Source organism: Drosophila pseudoobscura, chromosome 4 (genome assembly GCF_009870125.1).
Source record: "Drosophila pseudoobscura strain MV-25-SWS-2005 chromosome 4, UCI_Dpse_MV25, whole genome shotgun sequence".
In the NCBI taxonomy this organism is placed as follows: Eukaryota; Metazoa; Arthropoda; class Insecta; order Diptera; family Drosophilidae; genus Drosophila; species Drosophila pseudoobscura.
In genome coordinates this window covers 10,673,620-10,693,822 of record NC_046681.1, presented here as the reverse complement: position 1 = coordinate 10,693,822, position 20,203 = coordinate 10,673,620, and the positions used below count along the sequence as shown (strand labels likewise).

The 20,203-nt window shown below is 46.8% G+C and overlaps 6 protein-coding genes across 9 annotated transcripts; 3 read left to right on the top strand and 3 right to left on the bottom strand.

Annotated features, from left to right (window-relative positions):
• Positions 1-380: 380 nt before the first annotated feature.
• LOC4818062 (fibroblast growth factor receptor substrate 2) lies at positions 381-2,893 on the top strand. The gene is made up of 2 exons (XM_001357387.4): positions 381-740; positions 801-2,893. Exon 2 carries the CDS (start codon positions 812-814, stop codon positions 2,228-2,230), a length of 1,419 nt encoding a protein of 472 aa, XP_001357423.2. The 5' UTR covers positions 381-740; positions 801-811; the 3' UTR covers positions 2,231-2,893.
• A 74-nt stretch (positions 2,894-2,967) lies between these two features.
• Naglu (N-acetyl-alpha-glucosaminidase) lies at positions 2,968-6,227 on the top strand. 2 transcript variants are annotated; one of them, XM_033381049.1, is made up of 3 exons: positions 2,968-3,032; positions 3,683-4,012; positions 4,076-6,227. In XM_033381049.1, the coding sequence occupies exons 2-3, from the start codon at positions 3,785-3,787 to the stop codon at positions 6,149-6,151; spliced, it is 2,304 nt and encodes a 767-aa protein (XP_033236940.1). In that variant the 5' UTR covers positions 2,968-3,032; positions 3,683-3,784; the 3' UTR covers positions 6,152-6,227. The 2 variants fall into 2 exon arrangements, with proteins under 2 accessions (XP_033236940.1, XP_001357424.3); XM_001357388.4 differs by lacking the exon at positions 2,968-3,032 and having other exon boundaries at positions 3,507-4,012.
• A 774-nt stretch (positions 6,228-7,001) lies between these two features.
• Positions 7,002-12,033, bottom strand: emb (exportin-1 emb). Its single transcript, XM_015180032.2, has 7 exons — positions 11,889-12,033; positions 9,826-11,510; positions 9,381-9,751; positions 8,827-9,306; positions 8,398-8,730; positions 7,967-8,332; positions 7,002-7,881 (listed from the first exon to the last, which is right to left on the bottom strand). Exons 2-7 carry the CDS (start codon positions 11,312-11,314, stop codon positions 7,732-7,734), a joined length of 3,189 nt encoding a protein of 1,062 aa, XP_015035518.1. The 5' UTR covers positions 11,315-11,510; positions 11,889-12,033; the 3' UTR covers positions 7,002-7,731.
• Positions 12,034-12,576: 543 nt separating this feature from the next.
• On the top strand, positions 12,577-14,156 carry fy (fuzzy planar cell polarity protein-like protein). The gene is made up of 3 exons (XM_001357390.4): positions 12,577-12,730; positions 12,798-13,912; positions 13,970-14,156. The coding sequence occupies exons 1-3, from the start codon at positions 12,653-12,655 to the stop codon at positions 14,025-14,027; spliced, it is 1,251 nt and encodes a 416-aa protein (XP_001357426.2). The 5' UTR covers positions 12,577-12,652; the 3' UTR covers positions 14,028-14,156.
• Positions 14,157-15,414: 1,258 nt separating this feature from the next.
• Positions 15,415-17,163, bottom strand: LOC4818026 (uncharacterized). The gene is made up of 2 exons (XM_001357391.4): positions 16,050-17,163; positions 15,415-15,992 (listed from the first exon to the last, which is right to left on the bottom strand). Exons 1-2 carry the CDS (start codon positions 16,339-16,341, stop codon positions 15,484-15,486), a joined length of 801 nt encoding a protein of 266 aa, XP_001357427.3. The 5' UTR covers positions 16,342-17,163; the 3' UTR covers positions 15,415-15,483.
• A 7-nt stretch (positions 17,164-17,170) lies between these two features.
• On the bottom strand, positions 17,171-20,051 carry LOC117183935 (autotransporter adhesin BpaC-like). 3 transcript variants are annotated; one of them, XM_033379549.1, is made up of 2 exons: positions 17,961-20,051; positions 17,171-17,903 (listed from the first exon to the last, which is right to left on the bottom strand). In XM_033379549.1, the coding sequence occupies exons 1-2, from the start codon at positions 19,964-19,966 to the stop codon at positions 17,234-17,236; spliced, it is 2,676 nt and encodes an 891-aa protein (XP_033235440.1). In that variant the 5' UTR covers positions 19,967-20,051; the 3' UTR covers positions 17,171-17,233. The 3 variants fall into 3 exon arrangements, with proteins under 3 accessions (XP_033235440.1, XP_033235439.1, XP_033235438.1); XM_033379548.1 differs by having other exon boundaries at positions 17,171-19,228; positions 19,259-20,051; XM_033379547.1 differs by having other exon boundaries at positions 17,171-20,050.
• Positions 20,052-20,203: the final 152 nt, after the last annotated feature.

Genomic DNA, 20,203 nt, shown 5'->3' with positions numbered 1-20,203 from the left:
TAAATCTGTAATATCCATTTCCCTAGGTATGCCAATGTTGCCCATGTCGCGGCCCTAACCGATTCACTTAAAAATATCCCTACATGGTTACTACACATTGGTGTGAATGGACGTCTGTATACCCTGTTTCCTTTAATAAATGTTTTCTTTTTTCTAAGCCTCTTTGAAACATAAGTAATATAATGTCTTGATGACATGAAAAGACATCAGGTGGAGTGCAGGTGTCTTATAGTTAGACTGCGCTAAAATTCTTCAAGTTATATCATCTTCGTTAAATCGTTCCCTGTCTATGATCGGATATAATAGCATAGAACAAGTATTTACTGAATCTTTTTCTTACGCCGATTAGAGAGTACCCCTTCTGTTAGAGTATGTTTTTCAACGCGTTAGTGTTGCCGCTTCGCGATTTAACAGAGCTCTGTTAACGAATGGAAAAAGTCGCAAAAGCAAAGTTGTATTATACTTCTTTCCCAAAACACTATTCAGTCCGCCCACAAATAGCAACAATAAACATATGGCATAACAGGTAATAAGCAGAGGATTCAGCTGATGTTCTGCGGAAAAGCCAAAAGCAGCGATAACAAGCCCCAAAAGCTGGCCAGCAGCAAGAGGGCCGTGAGGTGGTGTGCTGGGCGGGTGGTGCCAAAGAAGTGTTATCTACTTGCGTAGGCTCTGATGCCTGCTGAGATAAGACCCGGACCTGGAGCCGGAGGCGTAACGAGGCGAATCAACCCATCCCGGTATTTATCACTATATCCACACTAAAAAGAGTCCACACTCATCTTTCATCTTTAATTTAGGAGCCGCCGAAATGGGCTGCATCACCAGCACCAACAAACTGAATGAGCTGCGCCACGACAACGTCTTCCGGGTGCGGGTGGCTCACCTGCAGCCCAGTCCCGGTACGCCCATCATCCGCAGCGGTTACCTGGAACTAACGCCGCGTGAATTGATTTTTCTTACGCCTGGCTGCGAGCCGATTGTGTGGGCCCTGCAACACCTTCGTCGATACGGACTCAATGCGGATCTCTTTTCATTTGAGGCTGGGCGACGCTGCATGTCCGGTCCCGGCATTTACACGTTTCGTGTGAACAATGCCGAACAACTGTATCCGATGTTCCAGCGCTACATCAATGCGGTCAACACGGACGCCTTTGCCCAGGGGGAGCGCGAGAGAATCAACTCGGCGCACTCGGTGTCCGTGCTGATGGGCCGGACGGATGCGAGTCCACACAGCAACAACTATTTGGAGCCAGCCCCAATCGCCCGAAATCTTGGAAGCTCTCTGCCAGAATCTGCCAATGCCAATGCCTCCTTCCAGATGCCAACTGAGTCCACAGTACAGCTCGAGGAGTCTCAAAGTCTCCACTCGCCCGTTCTGCCCTTCACGACGTACGCCAATGCCCAGACCAATGTTTATCTCGACCAGCCACTGAGGGCCATCCCAGATTGCTGCAAAGATGGAGGACCCTCCACTGGGGGCTTGCCCGCCAGCAAGGACACGCCGCCCAGCAGGCTGAGCATGCGTCGCCGAACACTGGATATGCCGCCGCTGGAGACGGCACCACCACCGGCACCCGTGACTCCCGTCGAGGGTGTGCACATGTATGCCAATGTAGAGACGCCCCTCTTCGATCCAAGCACTGAGCGCTGCTACGAGAACGTAAACCGCTTGGAACTTCCGCTGTTGCCACCGCTGCCGCCAAGAGAGGTTAGTCGAGAGTCCTCCGAGCCTGCCACGCCCACCAGTCTGGCGGGCAACTTCAGTGGTGTGAACTATATAGTCCTTGATCTGGATCAGCCGCGCAGCCCCGTCAGCCAGTGCTCACCCAGAATGTATAATGGCTTTGGCAGCGGTCTCTCCTTGGTCACTGTGACCACAGCCGAATCTTTGGCACAGGCAAAAACAGCGCCAGTGACGCCCGAGGCCAGCTCTATGCTGGATGTGGCCATGCCGCCGCCACAGTCCCATAGCCTGAACAGTGTGTCCAGTGCAGCGGTAACCATGGATATGGTAGACACTGCGACGAGTAAGCAAGCAACCAAAGCAGCAGTAGAGTCATCCACGACACAGGGTTACTCCACCATTGACTTTATACGAACGTATGCGCTGAACAAGTCATCGACGGAGCTGCCGGAGCTTCGCCATCATCCGCCGCACGAGGCCGAGGAGTTAAGGATCACGCGGCACAGCAAATGCATCCGAAAAGCCTACTCGATCAGCGAATGAGCAGCGGCAGGCACGGGCACAACGAATTTTATCAACGCCAAGCCAAAGGGAAAAAGGAATGATTTGTTTTCCCTGAGCAAAGCACTACCCCAAGGTATATTAAAAAGAGGTTAAAGGGGGTGTGTTGTCCCACTCTCATTATATATAATGGTACCTACACACAAATGGTAACCAGCAGGTTGTTTCAGTCACACACATGACTTGCATACGTACTTAATATGTATTTATATAGTGGTATTTAGACATAACGGGCTGTTTAGAGCTAGTCATTTGGATATTTTATGCAAATTAATCGTAGACAAAACAGGACAGAAAGGCTTTTAACATTTAATTTGTATGTATATTGTATATTGTACATGTGTAAGTTGTAGTTTTTAAGCACGTGCAAGAATTGTTGTGGGTATGGGGGAAACGCTTTTGTAGTTTTCTTTTTTGTTGCCAAAAAAAACAAAAAGAGTCAGAAAGCATCGCCACATTGCATTGTCAGCTGTGAGTTTATAATTTTTATATATATCGCCAAATTGTTATTCGAGTTGTTAGGTATTATACACACATAAACAGTTTTTTGCAGTTGCATACAACATCCATACATCAAATATTATTATTGTTAGTGTCTAAGACGAATTTGTGCAATAAAACGAAAGGACCTTGTAACTGGTTTCATTTTGTGTATTTTTATTACGGAAAACTGCCATTCCATTTCAAAATAACCAAAAAGTTACTTTATATTTATCATTCATATCATTAGAAAATTAAATTTCCAAAAAAAGGAAGAAAAAAAAATTCAAAATTAAGAGGGGCTGTAAGATATTAATATCAAATTCGAATTTCATTTGGTGGCATTATAAGTTCGGTTTCTTCAGAGTTGCTTCAAGCAACTCTTGCACATCATCAATGGTCATGTCTTTGAAACCTTCAACATAAAATATTCCACGGAAGTCACCTTGTGGCACTGTGTAAAAGCTGCAATTTGTATATTTTATTTATTAACTTTTTATTTTAATCAAGCTATATCACCTATGTATCAACCTTTTATTTACGCGTTTTCTGATTTTTACATCTGACATAGAAACCCCATAACTCTGGCATCAATAGACAAAAATAATATATTTTTTGGAATTGTGTAAGAACCAGGAATTTAGCGGTTTAGGTTAAAGCGGTAGCCGGGAGGGGGGGGATAAGAGATTTAGCGGTTTAAAATGGGGGAAAATATGAAAATTATCACCGCGTAAGACCGAGTTCGTGCCAAAAGAGTTCGAGTGGAAAAGCCACACCTTTTATTTATGTACACTGCACTGATGCAGTCAGAAGCACCGTTACTAGAATCAAGTTGAGCAAGAGAGACCATATCACTCAATGGCAATCAGCATCTGAGCACTTTAACTTGCGATAAGAAGAGCTCTCAACCGCAATTACACTTACTCTCAATTTCACTCCTCCCTCTCCACGCAGTTTCAGAGAGTATTTTTTCCCGACCGAAAGTCATTCAATTGTTTTTGTACCGAGCGCTGGCATTGAAAAATCTGGAGTTGCTCCGATCGTGATCAAGAACAAATGCAGAAATTATGGATTCTGGCCTTGGCCATTCTAGCCAAGGTTTTCCTAAGCCTTGGCTTTGGCCTTGGCATGGGACCTGAGCTGGCCTTGCACTTGGCCCCCGACACTCTACCGGATGTGCAAGAGGAGGCTGCTCGAGCGGTGATCCAGAGAGTGATCGGTCCGCGGTCCTCTCAGCTTTTTTTGGTGGAAGTCAGCCGAATCTTGGATTTTCGCAGCTTTCAGGTGAGCGTTTCCATCATTGAAGACTGCAGATGATCCAGAGATGGAATCTCCTTTTGCGAGCAGATTAGCATGCTGGACAGCGGGCAGATTCTAATAGCTGGCTGGGATGGCGTGTCCGTGTGCAAGGGCTTCCATCATTATCTGAAGTACGTGCTGGAGCGTGATGTGGACTGGTTCAAGATGCGCATCGAATTACCGACGAACCTGCAACTGCCCAATGTCACCATCCGTTCAACATCAACAACCATATTGTACCACCAGAATGTGTGCACCTGGAGCTACAGTTTCGCCTGGTGGGGATTCGAGCAGTGGAGACGGCACATCGACTGGATGGCCATGATGGGCATCAGTTTGACCATAGCCCCCGTCCAGGAGGCCGTGTGGCAGGATGTGTACACTCAGCTGGGACTCAGCGGCGCAGAGATCGAGGCCCATCTAGCCGGACCAGCTTTTCAGGCGTGGCAGCGCATGGGCAACATTCGCGGCTGGGGCGGACCCCTTAAACCTGAGTATCAGCGCCTTCAGGAACTGCTGCAGAAGCATATCCTGCGTGCCCAGCGCGACTTGGGAATAAGCGTAGCTTTGCCTGCTTTTGCTGGTCATCTGCCCACGGCGATGCGTCGAATCTATCCGAATGGAAACTACACAGAGGTAGAGCGATGGAATAGTTTTCCAGATCCCTACTGCTGTGGGCTGTTTGTCGACCCACTCGATCCTATCTTTGACCTGGTAGCCGCACTCTTCCTGCGGCGCGTGGTTCAGCGCTACGGCTCCAATCACATCTTCTTCTGCGATCCATTTAACGAACTTCAGCCACCGGTGGCAGAGCCCGATTACATGCGATCTACGGCCGCGGCGATACACAACTCCATGAGGAGTGTTGATCCGGAGGCTGTGTGGCTGCTGCAGGGCTGGATGTTTGTGAAGAACATCTTCTGGACGGACGCCATGATGGAGGCCTTTCTGACCGCGGTGCCCATTGGTCGCCTGATCGTCCTGGATCTGCAGAGCGAGCAATTTCCGCAGTACCAGCGCACCGACTCCTACTACGGCCAGCCGTTCGTGTGGTGCATGCTACACAACTTTGGCGGCACCCTGGGCATGTTCGGGTCTGCCGATTTGGTCAACAACGGCATTGAGGCGGCACGGCGCATGCCCAACAGCAGCATCGTTGGCGTTGGCATCACACCGGAGGGCATTGGCCAGAACTATGTGATGTATTCGCTTGTCCTGGAGCGGGGTTGGAGTGAGCTTCCCTTGGATTTGGACAGCTGGTTCAAGCACTTTGCACGGACACGCTATGGCGTGGATGATGAGGGTCTGCAGCAGGCCTGGCAGCTGCTGAGGCGCAGCGTTTACTCCTTCCGCGGGCTGCAGAAAATGCGAGGAGGATACACGGTGACACGGCGGCCGGCACTCAATCTGGATCCCTTCACCTGGTACAACGCCTCCGATGTGCTGGAGGCTTGGAAGTTGCTGCTGTCATCGCGGGCCATCATACCCCTAGAAGATGACAAGTATGCGATCTATGAACACGATCTAGTGGACATTACGAGGCAGTATTTGCAGATCAGCGCCGATCAGTTGTACGTTAATCTGAAGTCGGCCTATCGAAAGCGGCAGGTGGCACGCTTCGAGTACCTGGGCTCCAAGCTGCTGCAGCTTTTCGACGACTTGGAGCACATCCTGGCCAGCGGCTCGAATTTTCTATTGGGCACCTGGCTGGCGGATGCCCAGCGAGCAGCTCCCAACGCTGCGGACAAGCCAAATTTTGAGTTCAATGCCCGCAACCAGATTACGGCGTGGGGACCAGATGGCCAGATCCTGGACTACGCATGCAAGCAGTGGAGTGGTCTCGTTTTGGATTACTACAGGCCGCGTTGGGCACTCTTTCTGGACGATGTGACTCTGGCTCTGCACTCGAATCGGACATTCAATAGCACCGCCTTCAAGCTCCGTGTGTCGCAGGAGGTGGAGTTGCCGTTCAGCAACAAGTCTGATGTGTACCCAGTGGAGCCCATGGGCAATACTTGGTTTATCTCCCAGAATATCTACGAGAGGTGGAAGGAATACCTGAGGGACACGCAATTTCTGCACAACAATCGCATATCTGTAAACCTCAAGTTGGGTGTCCAATGAACACTTGAAATATTTCAACCATTTATTTAATACAAAAAAATAGATTCAATAATTATTTGTTCACGATTTAATGAGATTTTGAAGTAGAAGCTTAACTAACTGAAATTATTTGGAAATATGAGAGGAGAGTCTTATTTAGTCTTAATGAGCTTTCTCTCTCAAGTCCAGGTCCAGATGAATACAAATTCCTAGATGCGTTCCAAAGAGTATTAGAGAGAGGCTTTGACTCGACTTGAATAAGCTTGAGGCATGATGACATTATACAAGGTGGTCCGCAACCGCAAGGCGCTCTAATTTCGGGTCTTGTTTTGCTCAGAACAGCAGCAAACTTTGTTCTTCCCTCTCTCTGAGCGTAAAATAAGACCCGAAAAGAGAGTCTGCGGACCAACTTGTATAACTTCATCATGGCTTGAAGCTTGAAAATTACATTCTTAATGATCTTTCTCTATCTCGTCCAGGTCTCTCTTAGAGATTACGCTCCGAAGAGATTTAATTGTAGTCTTGTGCTCTCTGAAGATATTGAAAAACGTGCACATCCTGGATTTGCATCATACATAAATGTAGTTTTAATTGATTTTTATTTAAATTAATGTACAAACTAATTATGTAAAAATTTAAACATGATCATTAATACGCATTTCTATGGTTACTCTTTTGTTTTTTTTCTGGTTTTTTTTTTTGTTTTTTCTTCTTGTGTATCTGTATTTTATATCTCTGTGTGTGTGTGTTTTGGGGTAATTGCGTTTTAGTTCTATTTCTCACACACATGACATGACATGACATGACATGAACTGAACTCCAAATGATGATCATGATTTGCTGATCTGCACACTCGTGCTTCTGTTGGATCTTCTTCCGCTCCGCTTATTCGTGTATACTGCTTAATAATGCTAATTTTATGCAAACTAGTTTTTGCATAGAATTTTTGTTACATCTGCTGCTGCTGCTTATTATGATCTCTGCCATTCACTTTTAACTTATTGTTTGTTAGGCCGTGTTGTGTGTGCATGTTCTGTGTATCTCTGTGTATGTTGTGTTCGCTCTCAAGTATTCTATCATTCATACACGATGTTCTACAATTTAAAAAATTCCCAAACAAAACTGTTTATGGTATTCTTTCGTTCGCTCGCCTTTTAGGTGTTTTAGACTAAATAATGGGGAGGTGGCGTGGGCGGGAAGTGGGTTCCTGGATTGGTTTGTGGTTTCACGTGTGTCGAGGACATTGCGCAAAAATATGTTTTAATCATATTAATCGTATGTAATTGCGCGCGAATAACCACTTTTACTTTCATTACTCTCTATCTCTCATTCACCACAACAAAACGCAACTTTAAATTTATATTGGTAGGTTTATCTGTATGTGTGTGCTCTGTGTGTGTGTGTGTGTGTATATATATATATAACGTACTTATATGCATTCAATCAAACAAACATTTATACTCTTTCTCGACGGAGAAACACTCATACATCTTCATTGTCATCAACTAAAGAATATTCATTTGTATCTGAATCTGAATCATTCTGAATCCAAGCATCAACTAAAAACATGCTGAATGGGGGATGTCTGGATGTGTACACATCTATTCATCCTGCATGTCCTCAGGCAATTCGTGTGGATTCAACATGCCTGGAATATTCCTCTGCATCTGATGCTTATTGGACTGCTCCTCGGCCAGGGCTGCCTCGCGCTCCTCTAGATACAAATCGGAATCATCCTCGCCTGTGGCCTCCTGTAACAACAACAACAACAACAAAACAAATGATCAATCAACAATCTACAATTAAATGGTGTCGATCCCTTAGATGGTTACTCACGCGAATCTGTATGAGAAAATCTCTCAAATGCTCCTTAAATGCTTGCACATTCTCGTCCAAATTGAATAGGCCAGTGACAAAGACTTTAATCTGATTATCGGATAGATGATTGAAGGCCGACTTAAGCAGTGAGGCGACATACTCCTGTATGAATATCATATTATCGGGTATGGGTCCCAGGTCCACTGTTATTTTACGATTCTCCACCAGCGAGAACATATACGCCAATATGATGGCATGATTGGGCAGTCCAGCCGTGTGTGAGGTGTCCGTTACCACTGAGAAGATTTGCATTAGAATATCCGTGAAATATGTCTGATAGAAACTCTGCGCCGCATTGGGATGCATTTCCAGGTTTTGCAGCATCTGTAAACATTAAATGGTTAAGTTAACAAACAATACGCTACAAAGACTCTCCATATTCCTCCTACCTTAAAGAGTATATTCAAACCCGTATCGGCCACATTGCGCATTGTGTGCTTAAAGGCCCACACAACAGAGTCAAAGACCAGTTTGAACTGTGCTGGCGGTATGTTGAGGAACGCCTTGAAACAGTGCGCATTGACCGCGTGCAGTAGCTCATAGAAACTGAGCCGGTGCTGGGGGAAATCTTCGAAATTTTTATTTATCATATCCAGTGTGCACTCGAAGACGGCATCGAATATTTTTGGTACTTCATTAGTGATATGCTGGCGCAGTTTATTAACAATTATAGCCATCGCACTCAGGACTTTTGGTTCGCGTGCCGATGGTACATTGCATCGCTGCAAAAAGTTTCGAAAACAAAATCATAAATACGACATTATTAATATTCAGATTGTTCAGAGGATTAGCTTCGCCATATTTGGTAGAGACCTCACCTGATAGTCTAGTAATATAGCGTCTAGCAAGGGCGGTATAAAGTTGTCCATTACTAGCTGATTGTCATTGGAGCGCGAGACCCATTCGGCTATCAAGTTTAAAGTCTCCTTTTTGACCACATGCATGGTCTTGATCAGTGGCTGATTGTTCACATTCACGCCATTCACTTCGATGGCCTGGATAATGTTCTCCGATGTGATCTTGTATACATTCAGCATGTCCAGATATATGCGCCCCAGTTGAATGACATACGCATGCCCGAGAGCTTTGCAGGCGGCCACATTTGTTTTCAGAATGCTCCCCAGCTGCTTCACTGCCGTCATGTTCTTCAGAAAATCAACATTTTTCGATGCACGCGAAATGATGTCGTCCCAGACCTGATTGGGCAGCTGCATATAGCGTTCAATAAGCGCGTCCTGTTGTACCTGATCCACCTGAGCGGAGATCATGTAGCCGACAGCTTCGTAGAAGGTGTGTACCTGCAGGGTGAGAAATGAAAACTTCCCTTCAGAAATCCATTCGGTAGCAGAATTTTACCCTGAGTTATGCTCACCTGCTGCGGCTGCAGATCACAGATGATGCTGCTCATTGTGCTGAGGATTTCGTCAATGAATGTGCATGCCTCGTTTGGCTGGATGGTGACAAAGTAGCGGCGGCACTTGATGGCGATCTTGATGAACGTATCGCAGGCCATGTCCTGCACGCCGTCGTGTGTCTCGTGCATAAATTCAAACAGTTTGTTAACCACAGTCTTCAGGAATTTCCAATGGGCGCGAAGAAAGCGCGGATACTGGCCCACCACATACATGATATTGGAGGCTATGATGGCCTTGTTGTCCTTGCCCTTTTTCTGCTCGCACAGACCCAACAGATCCTTGATCACAGTGACCAGAAAACGCTTCTCGTCTTCTTCACAAAAAGCACCTAAAACGGAACAGAGAAGACATTGATTGGATGAGAGAATGCCGAGATTTGCAGATTGAGAGATCAAATCTTACCGGAAATAGAGCCAATGGCCCAACACAGCGTGTTGAGGTTCTTCCAGGAGAATTCTGTGCCATTCACTTGATTCAGAAGCTTCAGCGTCATAATGCGATCTGTGTCCACGCAGTCCAAGTGGGTGAGAAAAACGAGAGTCTCGCGCATGTTCTTGTACAGGTTAATTGAGTTTGTGTCCTTCATGAACTCGCGCACCACCTCTCCGTTCTCGTTCTCCACCACCAGGACCTCCTCCGGCTTGGCCATGCGTGAAATCATGATGAAGCGCACCTTGGACAGAATGGGGGCATAAAAGCGACGGCGCGGATACACTTGCTGCCGCTTCGACGACTCGAGTGTCGGATGGAAGAACTCCGAATTATACAGATCCTCAACCAGACTGTTCCAGTACTCGAGACAGATCTTGAACACCTCCACGTCCTCCACCTCGCTAATCATGACCAAGTACATGAGGGCCTGATTCAGAAAGTCCACATACTTGGCATCCTCCACCAGTTTGCCGTGTTCCTTGAGGAAGGTGCACAGGAACATGGACAGATTCAGCACCAGCTCCTGTTCGGTGTCGGTGCCGTGCTTGAACACGTGATTCATGTTCATGTTCTGGCCAATGATCTGGTCCAGCTGGACCATCGTGTCCTTGAATAGCGTCGCAAAGTTCTCATCGTAGTTGGTTGCCGTTAGACCGGCGATCTCGGACAGGCACTTCAGGGTCACATTGCGGAACATGGGTACGGTAAGAAACTTAAATATCAGCGTCTCAATGAGCGTCGTCTCGAATATGTAACCCAGGGGAATCCAGTTGAGGAATCTGAGCAGGGTCTCCAGTGTGACGTGGATCAGGGCAGCGTTCATCGAGTTCTCAAGCACAAACGAGCAGAGCGTAAAGATTTGCGAGAACTCCGAGCACATGGTGTCCTTCAGATGCTTGGCCTTGGTCTGCGTGATCTGGCCCAGGGAGAAGTCGAAGACCTCCTCGCTGAGATTCTTCAGTATGACCATGTTGTTCATGCAGAGGCTCTCGTTCGTCTTTGAGGCACCGACAATGTCGCTAATAAAGGTCTCCCAGTTGCGGGGCCACTCCCGCTTCAGGATCTGCACCAGAATCATGTTCAGTTTGTTCAGATAGACTTTGTTCTGCTCCATCACAGTGGGATCGGAGGATGTCTTGATGATCAGACTGACCACATACTTCTTGATGCCCTCGCACTGATTGCGCGGCAGCACCTTCCAGCGGGTCTTGATCACCTCCTCGAGTATTTGGAGGGCATAGAACTTTGTTTGCTGGTTTTGTGAATATTCGAGAATGCTATCGACGCGCGTCCATGCCTCCGGATGCTCTTTGAGTGTGGTCAATATGTCTTGGGCAAGGCGCAGCTGATCGCCCTGCGATGCGTATACCACCTCGACAATCTTATCGAGCAGATTGATGTCGAGCTTCTGCGAGAAGTCGAGGAGTTTGCTCGCCTCTTCTGAGGTCAACATCGCCATCGCTTTGTAGTAGAAGCGGCGTTCGCGTCTGCGTCGCTCGGAGGTTGTGTCCGCGTTAATTTTGATTGCTTTAGCTTATTCCTCCGGCCTGAGGTGAACGATGTAGCGCAACTGTGATGATGTTGTGGAGCGGGAGCGGATTGGACTGGCAAGGCAATGTGGATGTCGATCCCTGGCTCTGGACCGCTGCACTGAACTGGAAAAAAGATCCAGTCAACATATGATGAAAACAGTGGACATTAAATTTATTGCGTTTTCGGCAGGCAGGCAACCATATTTTTTTTTTGATTTTCTTATTTTCTTTTTTGGAACACTCACACAACTACAGCAACCACACGCTTGCTTTGCTGCCTGCGCGCGCTTACACTTTTTCGCACACTCACACACGCGCACGCACACAGGAGCATACCGCACACGCACGCACACAAATACAATTGAACGCATCGTCGTTGCTGTCGCCGCCGCGACGAGACTGCGGCGGCATTTCACAATTAATACTACTCTTTGCACCTCATTTCGGTGCTGCGAAGGATAAGTGTTGTTAAGACTAACGTTATTAACTTATTTTACTCACCTATTCCAATTTCTAGAAAAGAGCAGCGTGTGAAAAAGAAGACGACAATGCGAAATGCAATTTGTGTGAACAATGTGACCAGTGGGAGCGCGGACTTATCGTTAAAATATACCGACCGACCCTCAGAAATATACCAAAATATACCGTCTCATCTTAGAAATATACCGTAAATAAACTGACGAATTCAATTTCTATATTCCTCGATTTTTATATTCCGTGGAATATCATTTTCTAGATCACTTTCTACTGACTGGCTTATTTTAAACACTTGCTTTTATTGCATTTTGCGTAAAAGAAGGTTGAAGCGAAATAGGTCCTTTGCAAGGCATGTATATATTTTTACATTTTACATTACATGATGAGAGGCGTCCGTCAGGTGTCTCCTTGGCCAATTCACCTCTGTGTAGTTGATATGTAGAAAAATGAATTCAATGGGAAAAAAATTTTTTCGCGGGCCATGTGTGTGTGTGTTTTTAAAGATATATTTAAGAACAAATGGTATAGAAACTTCCATATGCAGGCCTTTGAATTTTTGCTTTCTAAAATCGCACCACCGTGCATAAAAAAACAGAACTTGAATTTGTCCGTATATTTAAGGTATATATTTGAAATAAGACGGTATATTTTGGTATATTTCTGAGGGTCGGACGGTATATTTATCACACTGCAGTGGTGTGTGTGTGTGTGTGTGTGCGTACCACAAATATTTTTATTTTTTTTTGTTGGCCGCGTATTTTGTTTTAAACCGGCGGTTTGTGCGTGAAATGTCCATTTATTTGCTATGTTTAACAACAAACGGTGGCTTGCCCGTATTTACACGCAAAAAGGGAGAATGTGACAATGTGAGTTGTATTTACGTGGGCCCTTAAAAATACCCTTACTAATTTCCACTTTGATTCCCCCCCCCAGTTGCCATTTTCAACTGTTGCTTCCCTCAACGGGTTTCACATGTTCTTTAAATCGCTCGGCATTCAATTGGAAGCGACAACGACCAGTAAACAACCACTTCAGGCTCAGGGGTCGGGACTCGCCGATCCGGAAGAGTGGACGTACATTTGGCGGGACCGCAATGCCGTCACGTTGATTGTTTGTAGCAGCGGTGTGGGTTCAGAGCAGCTCCTCCAGTCGCTGGCCGACCTGGTCTTTGGCGCCATTGGTATGTTCATCACGCGTGCATCTGAGATGGCCCACGCCACGCTGCTGGAACGCCTCAAGAAGGATGCCAAGAAGTACGTGCCCATTGTCGATGCTATTCTTGAGGCAGCCTGTGCTGGTACGCAACTGCTGGGGTACACCGACTGTGTGCTGACTTCGGATAATGGCCAACTGCTGCAGTGCCTCAATGAGTTCAGCGGTCATTGCGGCTCCTTGTTCTGCTGTCTTGTGGTGGGTCATCGCATTGCCGTGGCCACTGAGGGTTGGTGGGATTTGGATACCATAGACAGGGAGCTCTTGCTCTTTCTGCTGAACTCTTCCAGCACGCTGCAACATGATGTGCCTGTCTATCTGCCCGTAAAGAGTCCAAACATTGCCTACCGCTTTGTCAGCATACCCGTAGCTCCGAACAGTGCTCTCTGTGTGCTGTGTGGTGCCGAAAATGCCTCCTTTAGAGAGCTGCACATGCATGCCATGAATGCATATCGAAACGAGGGCAATGTGCTGGCCGCCGCCGAACGCTGCGTTCTCCGAAGTCTACCCGAGCATCTGGATATTGATGGCAATGTGTTGGCCATTATCCTAATCAATCGGCAGTCCCGCAAAAGCCTCTTCACCCGGAATCTCCACCAGTCGGCCAGTGCCAAGCGCATTATCGTGGGCGACCTGCAGCGTCTGGACATGCTCAAGAAGTTTTTTGACCAAACAATGGAGACAATCCAGCAATTTGAGGCTAATCGAGAAACAACAACTGTGCTAATGGATCAATATAGCTGCTCGGACTATCACAAGTGTTATGCCTATGCGGATGAGCAAAGCAATGTAATTTTTCTTTTATTTGTAGCTGCTGTGCCCACGCATGCAATGAGGTAGGTGACATCGGGCTGTGGTCTGTGTGGGAGAACTAAAAAACGTCCTATTTTCAGATTTCTTGCACAACGTGTCCATGCAAGCATACTCCAAGAAAAGTCTGTGTGCTGGTAAATATTTATATATTCTGAATCTTAAAAGACTGATATTTTTCTACAAATTATACACTAGCTTATAAGTAAAACCCCCTTCTGTGTGCATTCCCTTTTTCTCTATAATATAACAATATTGTGTGGCTGGGAATACACCCCATTGTTTGTTTCGTAGCTGAAGAGGTTTCTAGTTCGAATCGAGGTTGAATTGTGCCCTAGAGCCGACACTAGCTGCTTTTGCAATGCCCGAATGTAGTGGAATGTTAGACGTTGAATCTCCACTGTTCGTCCCAGGGACTGGTTGGGCCATATGCATTTCAAACTCTTTGGAGATGTCCAGCAAGAGGAAAGTGAGGCCGGGCTGGCCTTTCTGTTGCTTAGATGGCGCGGACCCATGCGAGCTCTTTTCATCATCGTGCTGAACTCCTCCACCTAGCTGAGGACTCCAGCTGACACTGTAGCATCCACAGCCGTATTCTCCTGTTGCTCGTCGCTGGCAAAGCGAGAGCGGTATCTGCGTTTGGTGAACATAACGACAAGACAACAAATAGTTTAAAGTATTTGCAGCACTGGTATGAATCGAATGTCTTGTATGCTCGAGGCACATTGTTCAAACACCAGCGGTATAAAATGTAAGTGAGCTTGAAATGTAACGTAATTGAGTATGGAATGTTACGTCATTTCTTACATGTTGTTGGTATTTGAACACTTGTTGCTTGTCAACCGGTGGTATGGACATTTGTACACCCTATTTCTGCTTTGAAACGTTATTAATAATATCTTTTTCCCAGATTGACATAATATTTACATATCCATGCATTTGATTTGTTTTCTTTATATGTATATATCTCAGTCCCGATCTCGATCTCTGGTACGTTTTTGGCCTCTCTGTAAGAAGAACTTTAATATTTCGTTGAGAAAGCTTTACAGAATTTGAGCGATGACAAGCATTTCCCCAATTCTATAAAATAACATTCCATTCCACAACGCAGCGCATATATATTTTTCCCATAAGGTTTTTGCTGAGGTTTTTACAGATTGTCGGTTAGAAAACCCTAAAGAGGCGCCATATTATATTTTAGAATATAATGTTCTACAGAAATATTTTAATACAGACACAAATTCAAAACCAAATATGACTATTTACGTTTATTTACGTAATTTAAAAATAAATTGCGCGGTTTTTTGGATCGCAGTTGGATTACTGTAGATTAAATTGTGATGACTATAAATCATCTGATAAAATGTTTTTGCACGATAAGCGCATATTTCTTAGAATTGCTTGGCATTTTGATCAAGTCAAAGTCAAAGTTGTATAACTAACAGTATAATTATAATCTTATCGAAGGGAAGGTCTTTACTTATCGGTACAACTTCATTCAAACAAAAAATCAAATTAAATAAATTCATTGTTTACTCTTGCTATGAATGGCATATTTATTGAATGAATTATTTAAATTCCCTTCCCCGCATTCCTGTTACCATTTGTCAGATAGATGCGGCCGCCTTAGAGAACGTCGCTTGCGCTTGCCGGCTAGCGCCTGTCCCAATCCGGAGACTGTGCCCAATTGCAGCAGCAGAGGATTACTTACCAAGGCGGCGGCTATGCCCAGTACAGCTGCACTTGCCAGAGGTATTAAAAAACTCTTGGCCAACAGCGCCTTCGCCGAGACATCGCTATGTCCCTGACCCTTGTGCGTGGCTATCTCATGGGCCTCCACGGGATAGTGATAGGCATACTCCGGGCCAGCTGGGGCAGGATTATAATGGGGATGGCCCAAGCCAGCACCATGACGCGTTCCATAGACGTCGAATGGTATTCCACCAGTTTCGCCACTTGAGCCGCCGCTGTAGTAGGCTCCAGCCCCACCACCAACAGACCCCCCGCCGTGTGTGTTGTACTCATAAGGATATGGATGGTTATGGGGATTAGTTTCAAAGTTAACGTGGTTCTGTCCATGCGATGCTACTCCGCCTCCATAGTGGCCTAATAATAGATACATTTATATGCAGGCAAAAGAGAGTATAGAATTATAGAGCTTACCCACAATAATGCGCTCCTGCGGACTATTGCGCCACTTGCTATAGGCCTCGTTCAGGCTCTCACCCAACCTGCCCAACGAAGGGTGTAGTCCTGAAGCAGCCTGTGTCTCCGATGAGAGGCCACCTTTGTAGAACTCTGGCGGTGGATCGAAACTCTTGCCTGATGCCGAGCCCTCCGAATTGATTTGATTGCTGGCCGGATCATCGCTGGCATTATCTGCCAGAGAAACTGAGACGAGACTGAGCCAAAGCAGGCTTAACGCCGCCTGAACCTTCCGTTTGGTGGGCCACATTATGACTAAGCTCGCCCGGCAGCGATGTCATCGACTTTATAATAATGTTTTGGGGGATTGTATTACTTACTGCCACTGCAGTGGAGTGGCGACAAATTGCGCCTTGTGCTTTGGCAATTGTCTGCTTCGTTGCGCCAATCAGTCTCGCTAGACGTGTGGTGGATTTTCACTTTTCCTAAGAGGTTTCATCAGTGGGTGAGGAGCGGAGCTGCCTGAAGCTTAGATTTGTCAATGGTTTATGGAATGATATGTGTACTACGAGTATGTTAATGTGAAAGGCGAGATCTGGAGATGTCTAAAGCGAGAAACTACTCGAGCCACCCAGGGGAAATGATTGCAGGTCGCTGCATAGTTAAGAATCATTATGAAATTATCACTGTTCACTGTTCGTTCATGTTGGTTGCATTCCGACGAACATGACCAATTCATTAGATGTTTGTCCAATTTTAAACGGAGATCCAAAACAGTTAGCGCCCCGCTTGTTGCCTGAAATTTCCGGCAAAGTCAATGATCAAACATTTCCTGCCAAAAAAAAAACTGAAGCAAAATGAATCTGGTGGTAGTCTATGAAAACGTGTCTGCACCTTATCAGCTTATTGAGAATTGCGGTGGTATTTCGCGGAATTGCTATCTTAAAAAATAACACCAAAAAGAAATAGAAACATTTCCCCGACACCATATTGTAATCTTAGCCAAAGCGCTACTGGAATTTTTTGAGTTAATTTCTCTTATCTTAAGTCCATTGTAAAAACGGAATCCATCAATCCACCAAGCAGGGCTCTGAATGAGTAAGACGATCCATAATGCTTTGAAATATATTCAACAGATGTAGATTTTTGTCATTTAGTTTATTTCTAATATGTATATGCCGGAATTCCGTTTATAGAAACTATTAACAATACCATGGTGGGCAGCCAACTTTTTTACAGCAATGACCTAATGGTTTCGGAGGACTTGGTGATCTATTACAGCAGCAGTAGTTGATGTACTTGCATGCTGTACAACATTTCAGGGGCTTCAAAGTCATCGATCTCTGCGATTTATTCACCGTAGTTATGAAATCTCTCCGTTTTTCTGGGGATGGCGAAGGCGTCTTCACCTTTCTGGCTTGTGACATCACTAGGGCGCTTTGGGGGCAGCTGGTAGGACAGCGGATGCCGCCTGGCTTGGCCCCTGAAGACCCTTTTTTGCTGCTGGCTGAAGAATTGCGTTTGGCAGAACTACCTGTACTTTGACTCGAGCCACGGCGAGAACTCTTCCCTTCCGTTGCACTTGCTGCAGGTCGTTCACTCTTCTGTTCCGACGTAGTGGCTGAGCCACGGGCAGAGCTCTTCCCTTCCGAAGCACAGGCTGAGCCACAACTCTTTCGCTCGGTAGCACTGACTGAGGATCTTGTACTCCGAACTGCTACGGCACTGTCTGAGCCACGAGGAGAACTGTTCTTTTCCTTAGCAATACCTGAAGATTGAACCCTCTGATTCGAGCCACGGGGGGAACTCTTCTTCCTTTCCTTAGCAATAGATAGAACACTCTGATTCGAGCCACGGGGGGAACTCTTCTTCCTTTCCTTAGCAATAGATAGAACACTCTGATTCGAGCCACGTGGAGAACTCTTCTTCTTTTCCGTAGCACTGTCTGAGCCACGGGCAGAGCTCTTCCCTTCCGTCGCACTTGATGCAGGACGTTCACTCTTCCGTTCCGACATAGTGGCTGAGCCACGGGCAGAGCTCTTCCCTTCCGAAGCACCTGCTGAGCCACAACTCTTTCGTTCGCTAACGCTGACTGAAGATCTTGGACTCCGAATTGCTCTGCCACCGTCTGAGCAACGAGAACTGTTCTTTTCCTTAGAAACACGTGAAGATTGGACACTGTGATTCGAGCCACGGGGGGAACTCTTCTTCCTTTCCTTAGAAATACCTGAAGATAGGATACCCTGATTCGAGCCACTGGGAGAGCTCTTCTTCCTTTGCTTAGCAATAGATAGAGCACTCTGATTCGAGCCCCTTGGAGAACTCTTCTTCTTTTCCGTAGCAATGTCTGAGCCACGGGCAGAGCTCTTCCCTTCCGTTGCACTTGATGCAGGTCGTTCACTCCTCCGTTCCGACGTAGTGGCTGAGCCACGGGCAGAGCTCTTTCCTTCCGAAGCACAGGCTGAGCCACTTGATCTTGGAGTCTGGGTAGAGACACGGGATGTGCTCTTCGTCTTCCTAGCACTGTTATCCGAAGATCCTGACGACTGTTTGGAGTCTTTGCTGACTGGAGCCCCTTTCGAGCTATGATGCATGTCCCGGAATTTCGAATGTGACACGTCAAGCGTCTGCTGTATCGATCTTAAGGTGTACGACGATCTCTTCTCGGGGCTGTCCATTGAACTCTGGGATCCTATGGCTCGTAAGGCTCCTATGGATTCTACTGAGCTGTTCTCTGCCGTCTGTTTGAGCTTTTCAGCTTTTCCTCGCATGTTGGTTATCTCCGGGTTGATGTTTTCCACCGTAATACTCATCTGGCTGTCTAAACAGCATGCCGGTTCTTCCATTGTAGTCGGTGTCTGTTGCATTAGCAAACTGGGCGCGGTTGCCCAGTTGCTGGCGGACAGACCCAGATTGGCAGACACCTTGCCCCTGACCTCCGCAGCCTCCGCTGCCGCTGTGGCACAGGCAACCATGGCTCGACCCAGCGTCTCACAGAGCGTCTTGATGTACTCCAGATTCGGGGAGTCTGGGCACCCCTGAGCATTTGTATTAGTACTCTGATCCCTTCGGTAGCCATCTTCGGTCTTCTGATCCCTTCGGTAGCCATCTTCGGTCTTCTGATCCCTTCGGTAGCCCTCTTCGGTCTTCTGATCCCTTCGGTAGCCATCTTCGGTCTTCTGATCCCTTCGGTAGCCCTCTTCGGTCTTCTGATCCCTTCGGTAGCCCTCTTCGGTCTTCTGCTCCATTTGATCATAATTTTCGATACTTTCTTCACGGCTTGTCTGAGCAATATTTTGATGCCATTGGATATCTTCGCTCTTGCCTGGGATTGTCCCCACCTGTGTAGTCGAAGGGCCGCATCGACATTTTCCACATTTCCTTGGTATGTTTTCCATGGCGTATGTGAACTCCTTTTCCGCCTGGGAGTCCTGATAATCCATACAGTACTGATTGCAACAGGGAGCTTCGCCGCGTACATCACCGAACTGATTGCCAGCATTGGGCTCCGTTGGCTGGCAATATAAGGCATCTTCTGGACATAGCATGTACTCCACTTTATAGCACACTTGTCTAGACCTCTGGTTGCCGTTGGGCCGGCCACCCACTTTGCCTGGGGGGACTGAAAAATCTTCCAGCGTCCTGGCCTCCCTCTGATATTGTCCCTCTGACTGCACTCTCGTTGAATAACGTTGGTTCCGATGACTGGAAGGCGATTTTTGATCCACCAGCGACTGTTGCTGTTGCTGCTGCGGCTGCCACTGCTGCTGCTGCTGCGGCTGTGGCATGATGTACAGAGGAATAGCATGCACGGATATGGGCATGCACTGTGTCTGTCCGTTGGCGCCCGGTGTCGGCTGCATCAGGCGTATCACGATGGTTTGCTGTCCTTGGCCATCGTCCGACTGCACCACCAACGGCGCCCCCGTCTCCATTCCCAGTAATAATTTACTTTGAATTTATATTCAACATATGGCCACAACAAACAGTGATTGGATCGGATCTGTGACAGATACGACATTAGTTTCTATGACACTACTGTCTTTATATATTATTTTTGAGTTCTTGAAAGGGGGAAACCTCTGGTCCCCACCATACAGGACGGAGCGGCAGCGACCTGCCCCCCACAGGGCGGCAGGAACCTTCTATCAACAGCCAATGGAGTAGGAGCC